The 20,013-nt window shown below is 44.3% G+C and overlaps 1 protein-coding gene across 1 annotated transcript in view; it reads right to left on the bottom strand.

Moving 5' to 3' along the window:
* Positions 1-20,013, bottom strand: part of CCHR16.PART0H14orf93 (chromosome chr16.part0 C14orf93 homolog) — a 670,150-nt gene that overhangs the window by 502,897 nt on the left and 147,240 nt on the right. The window contains exon 2 of the mRNA XM_044058553.1: positions 12,894-13,980. Within this exon, the coding sequence (XP_043914488.1) occupies positions 12,894-13,451 (558 nt within the window). The 5' untranslated portion in view covers positions 13,452-13,980. The remainder of the gene's footprint in view (positions 1-12,893; positions 13,981-20,013) is intronic.

Genomic DNA, 20,013 nt, shown 5'->3' with positions numbered 1-20,013 from the left:
GAAATCTTTCACTGTTTGTACAGATTTAGCTTTCTCTTCCATTTTCTTCAGTACCTGCTGAGCAGGAGAACCAAATAAATTGACCTTGTCCATGGGAGCATCCAATAGTTTTGATTTAACATGATCCGGCAAGGCCTGTTCTTTCAACCATGCATGCCTTCTGATAACTGTGCCAGTCATGGCTGATCTAAATGAAGCCTCCAGTGCATCATAGCCGCATTTTAAAGAATGGTTACTAACTTGCTGAATGTTATTCACCATTTCCAGAACATATTTCTTATCTAAAGATTCATCAGAGGACAATTTCTTAGTTAACTGATCAAGCATAAACTCCTGATATTGGATCATATGAAACTGACAGTTCAAGGCCCTAGCTGACAGAGTAGCAGAGGTGTATACTTTTTTACCCCATCTCTCTAAGGACCTGGATTCCCTTTCAGAGGGGAGGGATTTTAGTAGAGGTAGATGCTACTGCCTTAGGCCCCTGGGAGATAGTCTCGGGATCTGCAAAAGGAGCCTTATATAAATGGTGATGTGTGTCCGGGACCCTGTAGAACCTATCAGGTTTAGCAGGGGCTGGAGGTAAAGAATCAGGAGCAGTACAAGCATCATTGAATGCATCATCTACAACAGAAAGTACTGGAGGTATAGCTAAAGGCCTATGTTGTGGTAAATGCAAAAAGGTCCTAAGCCTTTTCCTGGAGTCTGAGAAATCTTGGCCCTGCCACTGAAATTGTTCCCTCATGGCATGTAAGGTTTCCCCAAAGGAAAATTCCTCAGGTGGAGAGGCAGAAGGGATCGACTCTTCAGCATCAGAGTCTTCGTAAGGAGAATAAGGAGCCTCTGGAGGGTCTGTATTGTCTGAATCATCAGAGGAATCATCGGTGGACACTGGCTCAGGGAGCTCTGCTCTAGGTCTCTTTTCTGGAGGTGGATGAGAGGCCCTGTCTGGATGAGGTTGGGATCCCCTTATTAAAGAAATGAGATCCTCTGCTAGAGAAAGCATTTGGGAACTGGAGCTGGGCCTGTGAGAGGGGGGCTTAACAGGCACAGACTTAGAAGTTTTGGCTGCTTTAGCCCTGGCAAAGGCCTTAATGGACATGGCTGCAGGAGGCCTAGCAGCTCCACGTGCAGGGGTAGATACATCCAAGGGGATAGTGTCCGATAATTCCTGAGAAACCACAGCAGTAGGTTGAATTTCAGAGGCCGATTCTACCAGGCTAGAAGAGGCCTCGGTAGAAGGCATGGTTTCGCTGAAACAAGGACTGCTTGCTCGGTTTCGCCGAAACCGAGACACTCGCGGTTTGCTTAACCGCGGTTTCGCGAAATCGGACCGCGAGTGTCGGTCCTTTCTTGCTTTTGGCAATTTGTGTAGTCGGAGGCTCCGACGGCATAATATACGCAAACTCAGGGCCGAAAAACTACTCAGCAAACTCCGACGTCTAAGCGTCCGTCGGTTAAAAGAAGCACAGGCTAGACAAGCTACTACGTCGTGGTCTGGGCCTAAACAAGGTAAGCAGTAAGAGTGGAAATCCTTATGAGGTATTTATTTCCCACAAGTTAAACAATTATTCACTTTTTCTGACATCGGCTGAGGCAAGAAAGAGTCCCCAACGGGGTACTTAGCTTTTTAGAAGTCTTCGAAGTAGTATTCGGTAGAGTAATCTCTGGATCTGACCGACCGGCACTTGCGAACAGCTTCTGCTTCGGGCGCCACGCGGCAAGAAAGACTGGGGAAGATGATGTCGGCTGATGCCTTTATACCCGAAAAACTGCAGCTATGACGTCGGGTGAAGTGCGGCACCAGCCGAGGCCAGACCCAGACTTTGGAATCCGGCCGACCGAAGGGCTGCCTGACGACAGGACAACCCATTTGTTAGGACTGCAGATGCATCCTTGAAGGACATCAGAAATTTCAGAATCCTGATCAGAAGAATCAGAAGGAAAATCACTTCTAGGTCTCTTAGAGGGAGAAGGGTGGCTTCCCCCTAATTACAGTAATAAGGTCTTCAGCCATTCTTATCATTTGTTTTTTAGGCATATAGGCCTGACCATGTGGTTTGGATGTCAGTTTTATAGGCGTGGATTGAGTTTTAGGCCTTGAAGAAGAAGATGGCATTGGTTTGATATGCAAGTCAGTAGGCCTGAATACACCCTCAGAAGCCGGTGCTTGCACAGCGGCTCCAGACCCATCCAAGGTAGAGACTTCCGCAGGTTCCATAGTCGAAGAAGCATCTTGTGGCATACCGGACTCTGAATGGGTCTCAGTAGAGGCCTGCGAATCTGAAGTAGCGGGTATCAGGGGCTGCAAAAGCGTCTCACTGAGTACCAGCGAACTGGTGACTAGCTTAATGGAAGTGTCGTCGGCAGCTTTGGACCTATGCAGTCTGTCTCTGTCTTTATCTTTACATTTTTTCGGAATGTCGGTAGTCGGATGGCTTACCGAAGCCATTTCTGGATAATTAAACAGAGTACCGAAATAGTCAGATGCGAAAATGAACTGACGATGAATAGTACGAGGATTGAATAAAGCAAAAAACCAACAGCAAGGGACGTCGTGTTCTGGGCCTAAGCAAGGAATGCAGTATGAATGAAAATTTTTATGAGGTATTTGCTTTCCAGAAGTAATACAATATTTAACTTTTACTGACATCGGTTTAGAGCAAGAAAAAGGATCCCCAACGGGGTACTTAGCTTTTATAAAGACTTCGGTTATGAAACTCGAAAACAAAAATTTCAGGAGTCGGCCGACTGGGACTTGCGAACTGCTTCTGCTTCGGGCACCACACAGCAAGAAAGACTGATGTAATGGTGTTGGCTGCATGCTTTATACCCCTGACTACCTGACGTCATGGAAGAAGAGACAACAACCGACGCAGGACCCAAGACTTTGATAATCAGGCCGGCTGAGGGCTACCTGCAAGTAGATAACCCAAATGTAATGACTGCAACAGTGAAACACGAAGAACATCCAATGTTGTATTGGCCAGAAGGGGATCATTAGCAAGAGTTTTGCTTTTCTTTTTGACCCTTTAGAAGACTCCTTGGGATAAGAGGTAGAGGAGGAAAGGCACAGAATAATCTCCCGGTCCACTGAAAGCTGAAAGGATCTGTCCTCCAGACTGAGGGGCAAGGGTTCTTGGTGTAAATGAGGGAGAGCTGTTTGTTGGTCTCTGATGCAAATAGGTCTGATGTGTCCCTCAGTGGTGCAGGATATCCAGAAGACCTGTCTGTTGAGGGTCCATTCATGAGGATCCTCCAAGGTCCTGCTTAATGCATCTGCCAACACACTGTCTAAAGATGGAATATATGTGGCTACTAAAGACATGTTTTTCTGGGTGGCAGTCTCCTAGGTGGTCTGTGCCAATCTGCAGAGTTGGTAAGACCTCGTTCCTCCTTGTTTATGTACCACATGACTGTGGTGTTGTCTGTGAACACTCCTAGGGGACCTGGCCTACACACATGGGAAAAGACTTAAAGAGCATGGATGAGGGCCCTCATCACCTTCATGTTGATGTGCTCCTTTAGTACCTTTGGATGCCATCTGCCCTGAACCCGGTGTGCCCTGTCCAGGCTCCCCATGCCTCATCTGAAGCATCTGTGTGCATTTCTTGAATTGGAAGTGGTGGGGTGCAGGGAAGTCTGCCTGAACCAAATGTGGTGGTTCAGATCATTGACGTATATCAATAATTTTATCTGCAATCTCCTCCCTAAATAGTTTCTGGGGAGTGCCCTCTGGACCCACAGAGATAATGATACATGGCTCAGCTTTATTCATGGGTTCTTCAGTTGCAAGTGCCTCTGACAGGTTCTCGGTAGACAGCATCTGAGAAGGAACTGGATGTAGGGCAGATTCTGAAACCTCAACGGGTACATTAAAGTCAGAAAGAGTTGAATGAGTTTCTGGTCAACATCTTTTAAGTTTCTTCTTGAGCAGTAGTGGTACTTCTGGGGAAGCAGAATATGACATCTTGAAGTGGGCCAAACATTTAATATGTTGGGCATGGACAAATGGGATTGCAATATCTTGGGTACAAATGACTGGCAAATGGAACAAGCCTTGCCGTTGTATTGTACTCGAGCAGAAAAGACACTGGGTATGCATTTCTTTGTATGGAATTTGCCTACCACACTCGCACTCACCATTTCTAGTTGACGTCTAATATCGATAAGCAAAAACACTTTAGAAAAGCAAAGGAAGGTTCCACAATGGGGTACTCTTCTGTTTATTTGAAGAAAAGGTACCAACGACCAAATGGCAAACAGTCCAATGGATACAAAATATGCATTCAGGCTGGCAGCAGGATAGTCTGAGGAATTGCACTCCTCCATCTGCCTATACACCCCCCCCCCAAGCTTAAATGTCTAGGTCACACATCTGACATATAATCCTGGAAAGTTAAAGCCTTGGTACACTGGCTGAATGTCAGCAGTGATAACCCACTCATTATGAATACTGCAACTGAGATTTTAGTCAGGACATCACTCAAGATGCAAATCAAACTGTGGCAAGAAAAATGTGAAGATGGTGCTAGATTATGGCCCTGTATATCAATGTCACCTTAAAGTCAGTATGGGAGTGAGTTCACAAGGTCTGGGGGGGGGAGGATAAGAAAGCTGTTATTTGGGGAGTCTCTCAAGCATCTACAGGCAGACATTGCAACAGTCAAACAAGGTTAGAGAAGCTTAGTGCTTTTAGCAAAGAATGCATGCTAAAGATTTTTACCCTCTCCAACAATTACCATAAAGTCCATGTAACTACTCTTATGAGGTACCCCCTTTACTGTTGTTAATACAGTTTGATTACTGTAACTGAATACAAGTGGTTCCAACATAGCCGGCTTTAGGCACCAGCGAACCCTGCGGTCACTGGGGGCTGCCTGTTGCTGGGGGCCCCCAACCACAGCAAGTTGTCTTATCTTGATATTTTGTAACATGTCTGTCAAACCAGCAAAAGCTAGTACAGCAGTACTGTGTACTTAAACCAAATGGGTAATAACTTTTATTTATATTGCCTTTAAAATTCAAAGATCTCTCTGGTTATATTAATAATGTTTTATCAAGCAACAGGCTTCACAGTCTTTAATTAAATATTTTAGAACTGACATAGCACCCCTGGCTTAGTTAAAATCTGTTAGTGGACATTCACTCGACTAAAACTAAAGTACATTTTTGTACCTACCATAAATGTAGATGTTTGAGTGTTCACACTGCTGCAGTCATCACACTTGGGTTATCCTGCCGTCAGGCCAGAGTTCCAAAGTCTTGGTCCAGTGTCGGTTGCTGTCGCTTCTTCCCTGACGTCAGTGTGCCAGGGGTATATAAGATGCATCCGACGCCATTTTCTTCAGTTTTTCTTGCCCCAGATGTCAGGTGCCCCCAATAGGTAGGCAATACATATTGCTAATGAAAAATATACATATAAAATAAAAGCAATACCTTCAGTTACAAGCAAATACACCACGAAGGTTGTATAGGATAGAAAGGTATAGGTAAGTCCAGCTAGTTCAGAGGGGATGGAGGGAGGGTAACCTGGACTGCAGCAGTGTGAACACTCGAACATCTACATTTATGGTAGGTACAAAACTGTACTATGTTCATCGTGTTACACTGCTGCAGTCATCACACTTGGGTAGAATCCCAAAGCTAAGGTTGGGTGGCTGGTCTATAAAGAGTTAGGATTGGCTATGAGGCCCTGCAGAACTGCAGTGGCAAATCCTGCTCTGGATTTAGAGCAAAGAGGCAGGTGGTAGTGCTTAGTAAAGGTGTGCACTGAACTCCAAGTTGCAGCCTCCAAAATTTCCTTGGTAGGTACTCCTCTGAGAAAGGCTGTTGAAGTGGCTGTTGCCCTGGTGGAATGTGGCCTAATGGTATTTGGGACTGATTTTCCATGCTGTGTGTAGCAGTAACGAATACAGTGTCCTATCCATTTGGATATAGTCTGCTTTGAGATAGCCTTGCCCTGTGATCCTGCAGCATATGCTACAAACAGTTGCTCAGTTTTCCTGAAAGCTTTTGTTTTGTCCAAGTAGAAGCATAGCTGCCTGTGTATGTCCAAAGAATGCAGAAGTTTCTCCTCTTTATTCTGGGGGTTTGGATAAAAAGTTGGCAAATGGATGGTTTGGTTAAGAGCCACACTAGATATCACCTTTGGCATAAAGGTAGGGTTGTCCTTAAAGAAACCCTGTCCTGATGAAAAATTATAAAAGGTTCCACTGCCATTAATGCCTGTATCTCTGAGACTCTTCGTGCTGAAGTTATTGCCAGGAGCAGAGCTGTTTTCCATGATAAAAATTTTAGATCGGCTGTATTGGCTGGCTCAAAAGGTGGTAGGGTCAGTTTTTCCAAAACGAAATTGAGGTCCCAAGTTGGTGTTGGTGCTCTCCGGGGCGGTCTTATGTTTTTAGCCCATCTGAGGTACTGCTTTAGCAAGGGATGATAGAATAAAGGAGGATCCGTGTTGTAATGTGCTAAAATGGCAGAGGCGTGGATCTTAATTGATGAGAAGGATAGGCCTCTGTCCAGCATCTCAGTTAAGTATTGTAAAATCTGAGGAATGTTTGGAACAAGAGGGTCAAGGCTTTGAGCCTGGTTCCAGGTGAAGAATCTCTTCCATTTTTCTGAGTAAGCTTTCCTGGTGCTCGGCCTGGCCTCCAAAATGACATCCATAACAGCTTTAGAGAGAGGTGTTGCCTGTTTGACTAATGTATCTGCCATGCAGCCAGGTTTAGGGTTTTCAGCTGACCGTGCAGGATCTGATTGTTTTGTTGAGTCAGAAGGTGTGGAATTTGAGGCAAAATCCATGGTGGGCCTTGAGCCAAGTTCCTTAAGATAGGGTACCAGTGCTGGCGTGGCCAGTCTGGAGCAATCAGGATCATCTGTGGTTTTTCTTGTCTGGCTTTTAGGAGTACCTTTGAAAGGAGAGGCAGTGGCGGGAAGGCATAAACTTTTAGGTTTTTCCAGCTGAACAAAAGAGCATCCAGTTTCCATGCTTATTTGTGATAAGTCCTTGTGCAGAATTTTGGTAGTTGGCAATTCAGTGGGGAGGCAAAAAGATCTATGTCTGGGCATCCCCATTTTTGCGTTACCATGCTGAAGATTTGTGGATTCAATTTCCATTCGTGAGGGTCCATGATATTTTTGCTTAGATCGTCTGCCAGAGTATTTTTCTTTCCTGGCAGGAATTGTGCTTGCAGGTGAACTTGATACGTTAGAGCTGTGTTCCACAAGGTCATGGCTTGCCTGCATAGGGGATAAGAATGAGTGCCCCCTTGCTTGTTTATGTACCACATTACTGTGGTGTTGTCTGCCTTTAGTAATAATTGTCCTGGATGCAGAAGGTCCCTGAAGGCTGTTAGGGCCTTTTGAACAGCCAACATCTCTTTTTGATTGATGTGAAGATGCATCTGGTCTGTGGTCCACTTGCCCTGAATGCATTTTCCTGCCATGTGTGCTACCCAGGCGTAATCCGAAGCATCTGTTGTTAGAGTTTGCCTGGCTGTGGGTTGGGTAAAAGGCTGACCCTTGTTTAGGTGACATGCCTGTGCCCACCATCTAAACTCATGTTGTAGGCAGGGAATCATTGGTATTACTGCTTCTAAACTGTGAGAGTGTTGAGTCCAAACACTTTTTAGGTATCATTGTAATTTCCTCATATGCAGTCTGGCATATGATATTAGTAGTATGCAGGATGCCATGAATCCCAGGGCCTGCAGAATTTTTCTTGCAGGGAGATGGGACTTTTTTGCCAGTAACTGAAAATATTGAGTTAGTTGAACTTGTTTGTCTGGCGTGAGGTAAGCCATCTGGGCCGTTGTATTTAAGCTGGCACCCAGGAATATAATCTGTTGCGAGGGCACTAGTTTTGACTTATTTTCGTTTACTGTGTACCCTAGAGAAATTAGCAACCTTTTTACAAATGCCAGATGCTGTAGAAGAATGTCCTTTGTCTCTGCTTGAATGAGGCAGTCGCCCAGGTATGGATATATTTGAATTCCTTTTTTGTCTGCAAAATGCAATTACTGGTGTCAGGCACTTTGTGAAGACCCTGTGCGCAGTAGATAAGCCAAAGAGCAGTGCAGAGAATTGGTAGTGCATTGTACCAGCTTTGAATCTGAGGTATCTTCTGCAATTTTGTCTGATAGGGACATGCAGGTATGCCTCTTTGAGGTCCAGGGTAACAAGCCAAGCCTTCTTGCCCAGCATGGGTAGAAGCTGCTGTAATGTCAACATTTTTAATTTTGGAATATCCAGGTAAGTATTCAGAACTGAAAGGTCTAGTATGGACCTCCAGGCCTTGTCCTTTCTGGGGACCAGAAAGAGTCTTGAGTAAAATCCTTGTCCTTGTTCCTGTTGTGGTACTTTTTGAATAGCTCTCATGTCCATGAGGGCTGAAATTTGTTTTTGTGCCTCTGCCCATTGATTTTGTGGCAGGTCTGACATTCCTTTTAGCCTTGGTAAAGTATGAAAGTGGAACCTGTAACCTTGAGACACAATATTCAGAACCCATTTGTCTTGGGTGATTGTTTGCCAGTTTTGAGAAAAAAAGTGCTAGTTTTCCCACTAAGGGGGCTTTCCAAAGGGACGTGCTTGGCGTACGAAGGGGAAAGTCATTGTGACTGTTTCCTGTAAGGTTGAGACTTGTCCTCACCTCCTTTTGGGTTTGAGCTGCCCCACTGTCGTTGTCTGTTTGAGCCTTGGGGTTGAGATCTGCCTCTTAGGCGTCTGTATCTGCCTCTCTGTGGCCTCTCTGACACTGGAAAGGACCAATTCTTTGTTGGCCAATTTCTGCTAAACCGAGGTGGCTGTACCTGTAAGAAACCCTTGACTGTTTGCATAGATTTAGCTTTATCCTCCATTTTCTTTAACACCTCTTCTGCCTTAACACAAAACAAGGTATCATGCTGTAAAGGAGCATCCAATAATTTTGCCTTAACATGATCAGGTAAACTCTGTTCTTTTAACCAAGCATGTCTTCGAATCACAGAACCTGTAACTGCGGCTCTACAAGAGGCCTCTAAAGAATCAAAACCACATTACAGAGTATGTTTTCCCACCTGTTCAACTGCATGCAATAAATCCTGCATTTCTTTACAATCATGAGCTTATGAGCTTGCAAGCATTTTCTGTTTTAACTGAGCCATTAAATATTGTTGGTACTTAAGCATGTGAAACTGGCAATTTAAAGCTCTTACTGCTAAAGTTGCAGAAGTGTATACTTTCTTCCCCCATCTATCCAAAGCTCTGGAATCTCTGTCAGAGGATACTGGATTTTTTGCAATGGAAGCCTTAACCCCTTTTGGACCCTGGGAAATAGTTTCTGGATCCGCAGAAGGGTTTTTGTAAAGAAACTTGTGAGAGTCAGGGACTCTATAATACCTATCTGGTTTGGCTGGAGCAGGGGGCAAAGAGTCAGAGGATAAGCTACATTCAGAGAACACATCATCCACAATGTCTAGCACAGGCAGAATAGCCAGCGGCCTGTGCTAAGGCAATAAAAGGAAATCCCGGAGTCTTTTCTTGGATTCTGAGTAATCCTGACTTTCCCAATGGAAATGCTCCCTCATGGTATGCAAAGTTTCCCCAAAAGAATAATCCTCAGGAGGAGAGGCTGAAGGGATAGATTCTTCAGCATCAGAGTCCTCATAGGGGGGTAGAGAGTATCCCTGGTCTGAAGAGGAATCAGAGGAAATGGAAACCTGATCAGAGGAATCATAGTCTGTATCCTGCCTAGGCCTTTTCTCAGGAGGGGGATGGGAACCCCTGATTAGAGTAATGAGGTCTTCGGCCATTTTAAGCATCTGTTTCTTAGGCATGGAGAACTGTCCAGGAGAATGCTGTACTTGTTTCTTTGTCTTTAATGGTACCTTTGTCTTAGCTGTTGTTTTAATGGTAAGTTGTGAAGGTCTGAAAACACCCTCAGAAGCCGATGCCTGCTCAGCGGCTCCGGACCCATCTGAGGGATTAGTTTCCGTTGGCCCAATACCTTGAGTTTCCAGAGGCCTAGTTGTCTCCACGTGGGAGTCGGAAGTGGCCTGTGGCTCTGAGGTAGGGGGTGTCAGGGACTGCAAAAGCGCCTCACTGAGAACCGGCGAACCGGCGACTGGCCTAGAAGAGGTTTCCTCGTCAGTTTTGGACCTCGGATGCCTGTCTTTATCCTTGTCTTTGCGTTTTTTTGGTATTGAGGTCATCGGTTGATCCGACGGCATAGTATAATTGAACCTTCGGCCAAAGTAGTGCAAAGCAAAATCAAAACGTCTTTTTATAGTGCATTTGTTAAATCTACCACAAAACCGACAACTAGTGACGTCGTGATCAGGGCCTAGGCATGGAACACAGTAAGAGTGAAAGTCCTTATGAGGTATTTGCTTCCCACAAGAAATACAATTATTAACTTTTTCTGACATCGGTCTGAGGCAAGAAAAAAGTTTCCCCAACGGGGTACTTAGCTTTATTGAAGACTTCGGATCTGAAATTCGACTTCGAAAATCTCAGGAGTCAGCCGACCAGCACTTGCGAACTGCTTCTGCTTCGGGCACCGCGTGGCAAGAAAGACTGAAGAAAATGGTGTTGGATGCATCTTATATACCTCTGGCGCACTGACGTCAGGGAAGAAGCGACAGCAACTGACGCCGGACCAAGACTTTGGAACTCTGGCCGACTGCGGGACCGCCTGACGGCAGGATAACCCAAGTGTGATGACTGCAGCAGTGTAACACGATGAACATCAACATAGCCAGCTTAGGTACTTGCAATTCCCGTGGCTTCAAGGGAACCCCCTTAACCATCCCTGACTGTGGGGAGGCCCCACAAAAGCTGCGGTTGGTTGGGGAAACATGAGGAGGAAAACTGTATTAATTTTTTGATTACGCTCTTTATCCTGAACAGGGCTGTGATATGACCCTGTTAGGATAAAGCCGATAATGGCCCCTGCTCTCAACTGCACCCATTCTAAAACTAGCCCTGCTCAGATGTGTATGTACAGAAAACTGCTGTAGGTTATGTGTGTGTGTGTGTGGGGGGGGGGGGGTCGTGCAGTTGTTACTTTAATTTTCATCACAGTCAAACCTTACAGGTGTGCACATGAGGTTATTATAGCTTGTGTTTGGGTTGAGGGCATTGTGGTCATTGTTTTTTACTTTTCTCACTGACCTCAGAAGTGTACAAAGAAAGTTACTATAGCTTGTGCAGGGGCAGTGTCCTGTCTTGGAGCAACAAAGAAGAATGCATTACTGTAATCATTATTTTTTTTCACTTTCCTCACAGTCACACTTCAAGCATGTATACAGGTAGCTGCCTTTGACAGCTGGGGTTGAGGAGTGAGGAGAGTTGCATGTGGCAATTTGAACTTCATCCTAGTCTAACACCAAAGGGATGCAGAGGCAGGCAGTTCCCAGATAGGACCTGTGTTTCCAGACAACAAGTGGCTTGTTAGTTTATTGCGAGTTACTATTCTGTCATCTTTGAACATTAAGCCTTTAGTACAACTTACGTCTTCCATGAAAAAAAAACAAAATTATTTAGGCTACCACTGGATTAAAATGTTGGGAAAATGTTCTAAATGTATTTCAAAACATACATAACCCAATGGCTTCTGGGGGCTCTGGATTTACTGAGTTATTTCCTAAATAGTCATTGCTGTACTTACTTGATCAAGAAAGGTGTGTTGAAAGGAAGCAAATAAAGCTAAAGCTGAACAGCAACACAGTTTATTTCCTTAATCAAAATTTCTGTTCAAGCTATCATTGGATAAAAAGGTTGTGTAAAAAAAACTATAAAATGCACTTCAAAGCATATAAAAAGTCATGGCTTCTTGAAAAAGCTGAAGAGTAAGCCAATATGTAAGAAAGGGAAGAAAAAAGTAATGTACATGGCACAGGGAACCCAAGATTGGGTGGGGGGGCAGGGGATGGCTGGAGGGTATGCTTGGTTATGTGTGTCTCTGTATGTGTGTGTTGGGAGGGGCTGAAACAGTAGGCCCAGGGCACCATTTCACAAAGTTCAGACCTATATATAAAGTTGCTGCAATATATCATTGGTGCAATTAAATTCCAGTAAATCTAAAAGCCCCTTTGCGAGATGGGCCTACATAGTGTGCTACATAGGTCTGTTTAATGTAAGAGCACTGTAGCTACAGGTCAGTCTGTGATTACTACTCCTAAAAACTTGCAGCATGAATTAAGAGGTTGCTTATGAGGGGTAGCAGTGAAGGGGTAATATGTAGACTGGAAATGACTAGGGGCCCCCAACTTGACATCTGCTGGGGGCCCCCAGAATGCTAACACCAGCCCTGGGCTCCAATTTCACATATAGTAGGCTGACACAATCCAAGCTGCTAGGACTTCTGTCCTGCCTTGCATTCACAAGTTCCTCAAAATCAGTAATCAATGTCCTGAATAATGTGACACCTATTAATTCAGCCTGGGGAACAGGCCAAGAAAAAAATGTCTGATCACATCACAAAGGAGGAAATAATATCAGACCACATTTTTAAAGGGACTCATTTTCAGATAACCTGACTTGATCAGATGGCATCTGTGCAGTATTATATCCTAAAGTGTTTCATTAGTAGCTGTAGTAGCTGAGTTTATATGAAAAAGATATAGTTAGTACATTCCCATGTCTTTGTTTTCATATGCCACAGTGGGATAGTATATCACAGTGCTTTATGACAATTTCTGTTTGACGTATGAGCACTTCATGAAATTAAAAAGAAAGGAAACCACACTGCCATGAAAAATGAATAGTGGACATCCAAGTGCCGATTATACACAATTACAATGCACTTATGTGCATTTTTTGCTAATATCTAATGTTACCACAGATCTGTGAGTATTAAAACATATGACATGACCCCAAACACACTAAAACTTAACTTATCTTCATGTACTTACAGTGTTGTGCACAGGCATGACATCAGGCTGAATATGGCAGGCAGGTATCCTGGCATCCCTCTGAATTGATCTTTCTACAGGATAATGCATATGACTAGCTGACATTGAGGTAGCTGCACCGAGTTGTCTCAGTTCTTCTATCACGGCTTGTGCATTTCCAATATTCCCAGGCAAGTCTGCCACTGGCTGACAAAAGTCAACTGCTATTTTTCCAGGGTTCTGGGTTTCTGGATCCCCCTTAGGACACAGTTCTTTTTCTTCCTGAATTTTGCTCTTTTTCAGGTTTCCTATATCTTCCTGCAGCTTGTTGAGAATTTCACTATTGCTTTTAGCAACGGCTAATGCAGATTCTGCCACAGTGATGGCTTTCTCCACTCTCTGATAAATGAGATGAAGTAGCTGGTCAGTACTCTGGACAGCCAGTCCATGTCCACACACTGAAATGGGTGTAGTACCTGACATGTTCAAATTGACATTTGGCTGGTTCTGACAGCTACAGGTGCAACACTTTGCTTCACCACCAGGGGGTGTAAAGAGTATAGTAGCACTGAAAGACATGGTACCGATTCTTTGCTTTGGGCCCTGATAAAACTGCAAATGTTTCTAGGCTTACATTAAAAATGATGTTTTTTGGCTAATCAAATGCCTTTTTTCTTCTTTCAGCTTTTAGGAAACACATTATCAACTTGTAAGATTTTAGCAAGATTGTTTATGTCTCCAAAGATGATGTAAGGAAAAATTCTTTCAGACAATCAAATGATGTGTGAATGTTTGATGCTTTGTAGAACAGCCATGCGCAAACTGTATTCACAGTAATACAAAATATGAGTAGCTTTATGACGAATCATCACAGGAACCAGTCTGCCATATAATACAGGTTTCATTTTCGGCCACATATCAGTGGAGAATGGTAATTTCTTCCATGTGCCGATTCCAGACTTTAGCATGCAATGCCATTTTTTCACACATGGGAACATACATGTAGCAGAACTGACTTCACAATGAATGAAAGTGCCTATCAGCTCAGTGCAAAAACATCCCCTGCAGTGCTGTGATCGTTGTTAGTCGATGTCAAAGCTTGAAATATCTGAATCTATCAGTTAAGTACAAATACTGTAAAATGTGTAACAGTTTAAATCTTCTTCTTCTTACCAGTTACATTTTGCAGAAGCTAAGGGCTGAAGCAGTTTAAAATACACTGTATACACATATAATTGGAATATCTGAAAATAAGGTAAAAACCCATACTGGAAAAATGAAAGAATAAAATATATTATATTAGTATCAGTGACTTGCACTTTCCTGACGTTATACTTTGAGAGGACAAAACAATGTGCTTGCTCAGATTTAACCAACAAAATTTGAGTTCAAAAACTGTAATCCAACTGTGATTTTGCCACATGTACAAGCATCCCAGTCATGGTGCTGTGGAAAGGTTTTGGAAAGGGTTGGTCAGTTTTCTGAGACTGGGGGCATATTTACAAGCTAAAGTTCACAAATGTCACCACCACAGCCACAGAGCTTACCAAGAACAAGAAAAGGTCGACCACAGAGGGTTTTGGGAGGGCAAGGGTGTTGAAAACAGGTTCAACCCTACAACTGTACCACTTTACAATTTGCATGCTACTCTAGATTCTATCAGTTCCCCTTACACAAGTACCAAAAAGTACAGTTGTGTACACTTACCATAAATGTAGATGCTAGAGTGTATTCACTGTTGCAGTCATCACATTTGGGTTATCTGCCTGCAGGTAGCCCTCATTTGGCCCGAATACCAGAGTCTTGGGATTCCTGCGTCGGATGCTGTCGCCTCTTCCATGATGTCAGGTCATCAGGGGTATAAAACATGCAGCCAACACCATTACATCAGCTTTTCTTGCCACAGATGTCAGAATCCCCCAAAATAGGAAGCAATTACATGGTGTGGAACACCTCCAGTAAAAAGTAAATATCACTGCCACAGGATATGGCCAACAAAGAGGATAGGTAGAAAGTATAGAAAAATCAGGGGGTTGAGGGGAGAGTAACCAGGACTGCAACAGTGAATACACTTGAACATCTACATTTATGGTAAGTGTACACAACTGTACTATGTTCTTCGTGTTTCACTGTTGCAGTCATCACATTTGAGTTGATTTCCAAAGCTGGGGAAGGGTGGAGGCAGTCAAGAAGTATTAGGGCTGGCTAGCAGGCCTTGTAAGACTGCTGTAGCAAATCCAGCTCTGGATTTAGAAAAGATAGGTAAGTGGTAATGCTTGGTGAAGGTGTGTACTGAACTCCAGGTTGCAGTTTCCAGGATGTCCCTGGTAGGGACTCCCCTGAGAAATGCTGTAGAGGTTGAGGTAGCCCTGGTGGAATGGGTTCTGATCCCCTGTGGGGTAGGTTTTCCATGGTATTTGTAGCAGAAATGGATGCAGAATGGTTTGCTTTGAAATGGTCTTGCCCTCTGCCCCTGTAGAAAAGCTGACTAGCAGCTGGTCAGATTTTCTGAAAGGTTTAGTCCTGTCAAGGGAGAACCTCAGCTGCCTGTGCACATCCAAGGAGTGCAGGATCCTTTCCCCTTTATTTTGAGGATTAGGGAAAAGATTGGTAAATGGATGGATTGGTTTAAAGCCACACTGGATACCACCTTGGGCATAAATGATGGGTTAGTCCTGAGGGAAACCCTGTCCGCATGGAAGATAATGAAGGGTTCCACAGCCATAAGGGCCTGTAACTCAGACACTCTTCTTGGTGAAGTGATGGCTAGAAATAAGGCTGTTTTCCAAGAGAGGAATTTTAACTCTGCTGTAGCAGCAGGCTCAAAAGGGGGAAGCGTGAGCTTCTCTAGTACAAAGTTAAGGTCCCAGGCAGGAGTGGGAGCTCTCCTCGGAGGTCTTAAATTATTAGCTCCTCTCAAGAATTGTTTGACCAGAGGGTGAGAGAAGAGGGATGGCTCAATATTGTAATGAGCTGAGATGGTAATGGTATGAATCTTAATTGATGAGGAGAATAGGCCTTTGTGGAGCAGCTCTGCTAGATAATCTAGGATTTGAGGTAAGGTGGGCATGGCTGTGTCCTTTCCCTGAAACTGGCTCCAAGTACAGCATATTTTCCACTTTTCTTAATAGGATTTTCTAGTACTATGTCTCCTGGCTTCAAGGATGACATCCAGCACCTGTTTGCTGAGGGTGTCTGGTGATGTATTCAGGGAATAAGCCAGGCTGCTAGGTTCAGAGTTTTCAGCTAAGGATGCAAAATCTGGCCCTCCTGCTGGAACAGCAGAGAGGGGGTTTGATGCAGGTGCCAGGGTGGCACTGTTGTCAGACTGCATAAAAGTGGGTACCCGTGCTGGCGTGGCCAGTCTGGTGCAATAACGATTATCCTTGGCCTGTCCTGTTTGATCTTGAGTAGTACATTCGAGAGGAGGGGCAGAGGGAGAAAGACATAGACTGAGAGGTTTTCCCATGTAAAGGATGGGGATCCACTTTCCATGCTTGGCTATGGGGAGTTCTGGTGCAAAATTTGCTCAATTGATGGTTTTGGGGGGAAGCAAAGAGGTCCACCTCTGGTGTCCCCCACTTGTGGATTAGAAGCTTGAATGAGTTGGGTTCCAGTTTCCACTTGTGTGGGTCCATTAGATTTCTGCTTAAGTTGTCTGTCAGTGAATTTTGTTTGCCTGGCAGGAATTAAGTTTGCAGGTGCACTTGGTTGCTCAGGGCTGTGTTCCACAGAGCCATGGCTAATCTGCACAATGGGTAGGAATGAGTTCTCCCCTACTTGTTTATGTACCACATAACTGTGGTGTTGTCTGTCTTTATCAAGAGTTGTCCTGGAAGAATAAGGTATTTGAAGGCTGTCAGTGCATTCTGTACAGCTAACATTTCTTTTTGATTGATATGCAGGCACATTTGTCCTGGGATCCATTTGCCTTGAATGCATTTGCCTGCCATGTGAGCCCCCCATGCATAGTCTGTTGCATCTGTTGTCAGGGTTTGGACAACGGGGGATTGAATGAAAGGGAGTCCCTTGTTGTGGTTGCAGGCCTCTGCCCACCAAAGGAACTCTGTCCTTAGGCAAGGAATGATAGGAATCACTGTTTCCAAGTCCTGAGAATGTTGACACCAGAGACTTTTTAAGTACCATTGATGTTTCCTCATATGCAGTCTTGCATATGGAATTAGGAGAATGCATGAGGCCATGAACTCTAGGGCTTGCAGTATTTTTCTTGCAGATAGCTGGGTTTGGGTGGCCAGTAGTTTTAAGTAATTTGTCAAATAAACCTGCTTTTCTGGAGTGAGAAATGCCATCTGGGAAGCTGTGTTCAAGCTTGCTCCCAGGAATAACATTTTTTGGCTGGGTACCAGGTGTGATTTCTTTTCATTGATGGTATACCCCAGAGAAGTTAGGAGTCTCTTTACAAATGTCAGGTGCTGAAGTAGCAATTCCTGACTGTCTGCCTGAATCAGGCAATCATCCAAGTATGGGTAAATTTGAATGTTTCTCTGCCTGCAGTATGCAATGGCTAGAGCCAGGCACTTTGTAACTACCCTGGGCACAGTAGATAAGTGAAAGGAAGTGCAGAGAACTGATTGTGCACAGAGCCTGCCCTGAAACGTAGATATTTCCTGCAAGATTACCTTATGGGGATGTGCAGATAAGCTTTTTTTAAGTCTAGGATGACCAGCCAGGAGTCCTTGGTTAGCAGAGGAAGCCGCTGTTGGAGTGTAAAGCATTTTGAACTTTGGTACCACCAGGAAGGCATTGAGAATTGACAGATCCAGAATAGTGTGCCAAGAGTTCTCTTTTCCGGGCACCAGAAACAGTCTGGAGTAGAAACCCTGTCCCCTTTGCTCTGTTGGAACAAGTTGAATAGCCCTGATACTGAGAAGAGAAAGTACTTACTTTTGGGCCTCTGCCCACTGGTTTGGAGGAAGGTCTGGAAATCCGCTTGGGGTTGGCAGTGAGTGGAAATATAATCTGTATCCCAGGGATACAATGTTTAAGACTCATCAGTCCTGGGTAATGTATTCCCAGTTTTTTGTATGCAGGGTGAGTTTTCCTCCTAGGGATGCAAGTACTTCGGCATGGTTGGGAAGGATGGAGGACAAGTCATTGTGAACTTTTTCCATAAGATGGTGGCTTACCACTCCCTGTTTTTGAGGTGGGAGCACTCCATTGTTTAGATCTGTGCATACCCTGAGACTGTAGTCTTTGTGGTCTGTCGTCCCTGGGCTTGGATTAAGAAGGCCTGGGAGGGACTGGAAAGGACCAGTTTTTTGAAGGCCAATGCCTACTGAATCTAGGTGGCTGTACCTGTAAGAAATCTTTAACAGTTTGCATAGCTTTAACTTTTTCCTCCATCTTTTTAAGAACTTCTTCTGCTTTTGTACAAAACAAACATTCTTGGTTTAATGGAGCATCTAGTAAGTTTGCTTTGACATGGTCTGACAAGATTTGTTCCTTCAGCCAAGCATGCCTTCTCAGAACAGACCTAGTGACAGCAGCCCTGCAAGATGCTTCTACGGCATCAAAACCACACTGCAAAGTATGTTTACCAACTCTTGTAAATCTTTATTTTCTGCACGATCAGGAATCAACAACATTTTTTGTTTAATTATTCCATAATATGCTGCTGGTACTTCAACATGTGAAACTGGCAATTTAAAGCTCTGATGGCAAGAGTTGCAGAGGTATATACCTTCTTACCCCAGCTGCCTAAAGCCCTAGAATCCCTGTCCAAAGGGGTATGGTTTTTGGCTGTAGTAGCCTTAATACTTTTAGGTCCCTCGGAAGTGGTCTCTGGATCCGCAGTAGGATTTTTAAAGACAAATTTGTGAGAGTCAGGTACTCTGTAGTACCTGTCAGGCTTTCTAGGAGCTGGAGGCAAAGTATCAGGGGTAAGACTTGCTTCCATGAAGACATCATCTACAATATCCAGGACAGGGGGTATAGCTAGAGGCCTGTACTGAGGCAAGTCTAAAAATTCCCCTAGTCTCTTTTTGGACTGAGGGTAGTCCTGGCATTCCCAGCGGAAATGCTCTTTTAGGGTATGCAAGGTTTCACCAAAAGAAAATTCCTCCGGAGGGGAGGTAGAGGGAATGGAATCCTCTGCATCTGAATCCTCACAGGTGGATAAGGGTACGTCCTGCTAATCAGAGGGGTCAGAATGATCGGACTCATGGTCTGTAGAATCAGAAGGAAAATCAATTATTTGTCTTTTAGAGGGGGAAGGCTGGCTTCCCTAATTAAAGTAATAAGGTCTTCAGCCATTCTAAGCATTTGTTTCTGAGACATGGGAGCTTGGGAATGCGCTTTGGTCATTGGTTTCCCAGACGTTGTGCGAACCCTGGGCCTGAGAAATTCGGTAGTTTTTAGCCAAAAACGAAGTAGTCAGTTTAATACGAACATCGGAAGGTCTGAATACACCTTCAGAAGCCGGTGCCTGCACAGCGGCTCCGGACCCATCCAAGGTAGAGACATCCACAGGTTCCATAGTCGAAAAAGCATCTCGTGGCATACCGGACTCCGAATGGGTCTCAGTAGAGGCCTGCAAATCTGTAGAAGCGGGTATCAAGGGCTGAAAAAGTGCCTTACTAAGTACTGGCGGACTGGCGACTAGCTTAATGGAAGCGTCGTCAGCAGTTTTGGACCTATGCAGTCTGTCTCTGTCTTTATTCTTACTTTTTTTTGGAAGATTGGTAGTCGGATGGCTTAACGAAGCCATTTTGGAATATGGAGAACGAGAGCAAAAGAATTTAGCGACCAAAATAGCCTGACAATGAATAGTTCGGGCGTTTAACAAGGCACAAAACCGACAGCGAGGAACATTGTGGTCTGGGCCTAAACAGGTGACGCAGTAAGAATGAAAATCTCAGTGAGGTATTTGCTTTCTACAGGCAAGACAATTGTTAACCTTTTTTGACATTGGTTAGAACAAGAAAAAAGGATCCCCAATGGGGTACTTAGCTTTAGAAGACTTCAGGTTTGAAACTTGAAAAATGAAAATTTCAGGTAGCGGCCAACCGGCACTTGCAAACTGCTTCTGCTTCAGGCTCCCACGTGGCAAGGAAAGCTGATGTAATGGCGTAAACTGCATGTTTTCTACCTCTGATGACCTGACATCATGGAAGAGGCGATA

Source organism: Protopterus annectens, chromosome 16.part0, assembly GCF_019279795.1.
Source record: "Protopterus annectens isolate FY-2018-M chromosome 16.part0, PAN1.0, whole genome shotgun sequence".
NCBI classification, from domain to species: Eukaryota; Metazoa; Chordata; order Ceratodontiformes; family Protopteridae; genus Protopterus; species Protopterus annectens.
This window is presented reverse-complemented; position numbering and strand designations above follow the sequence as displayed.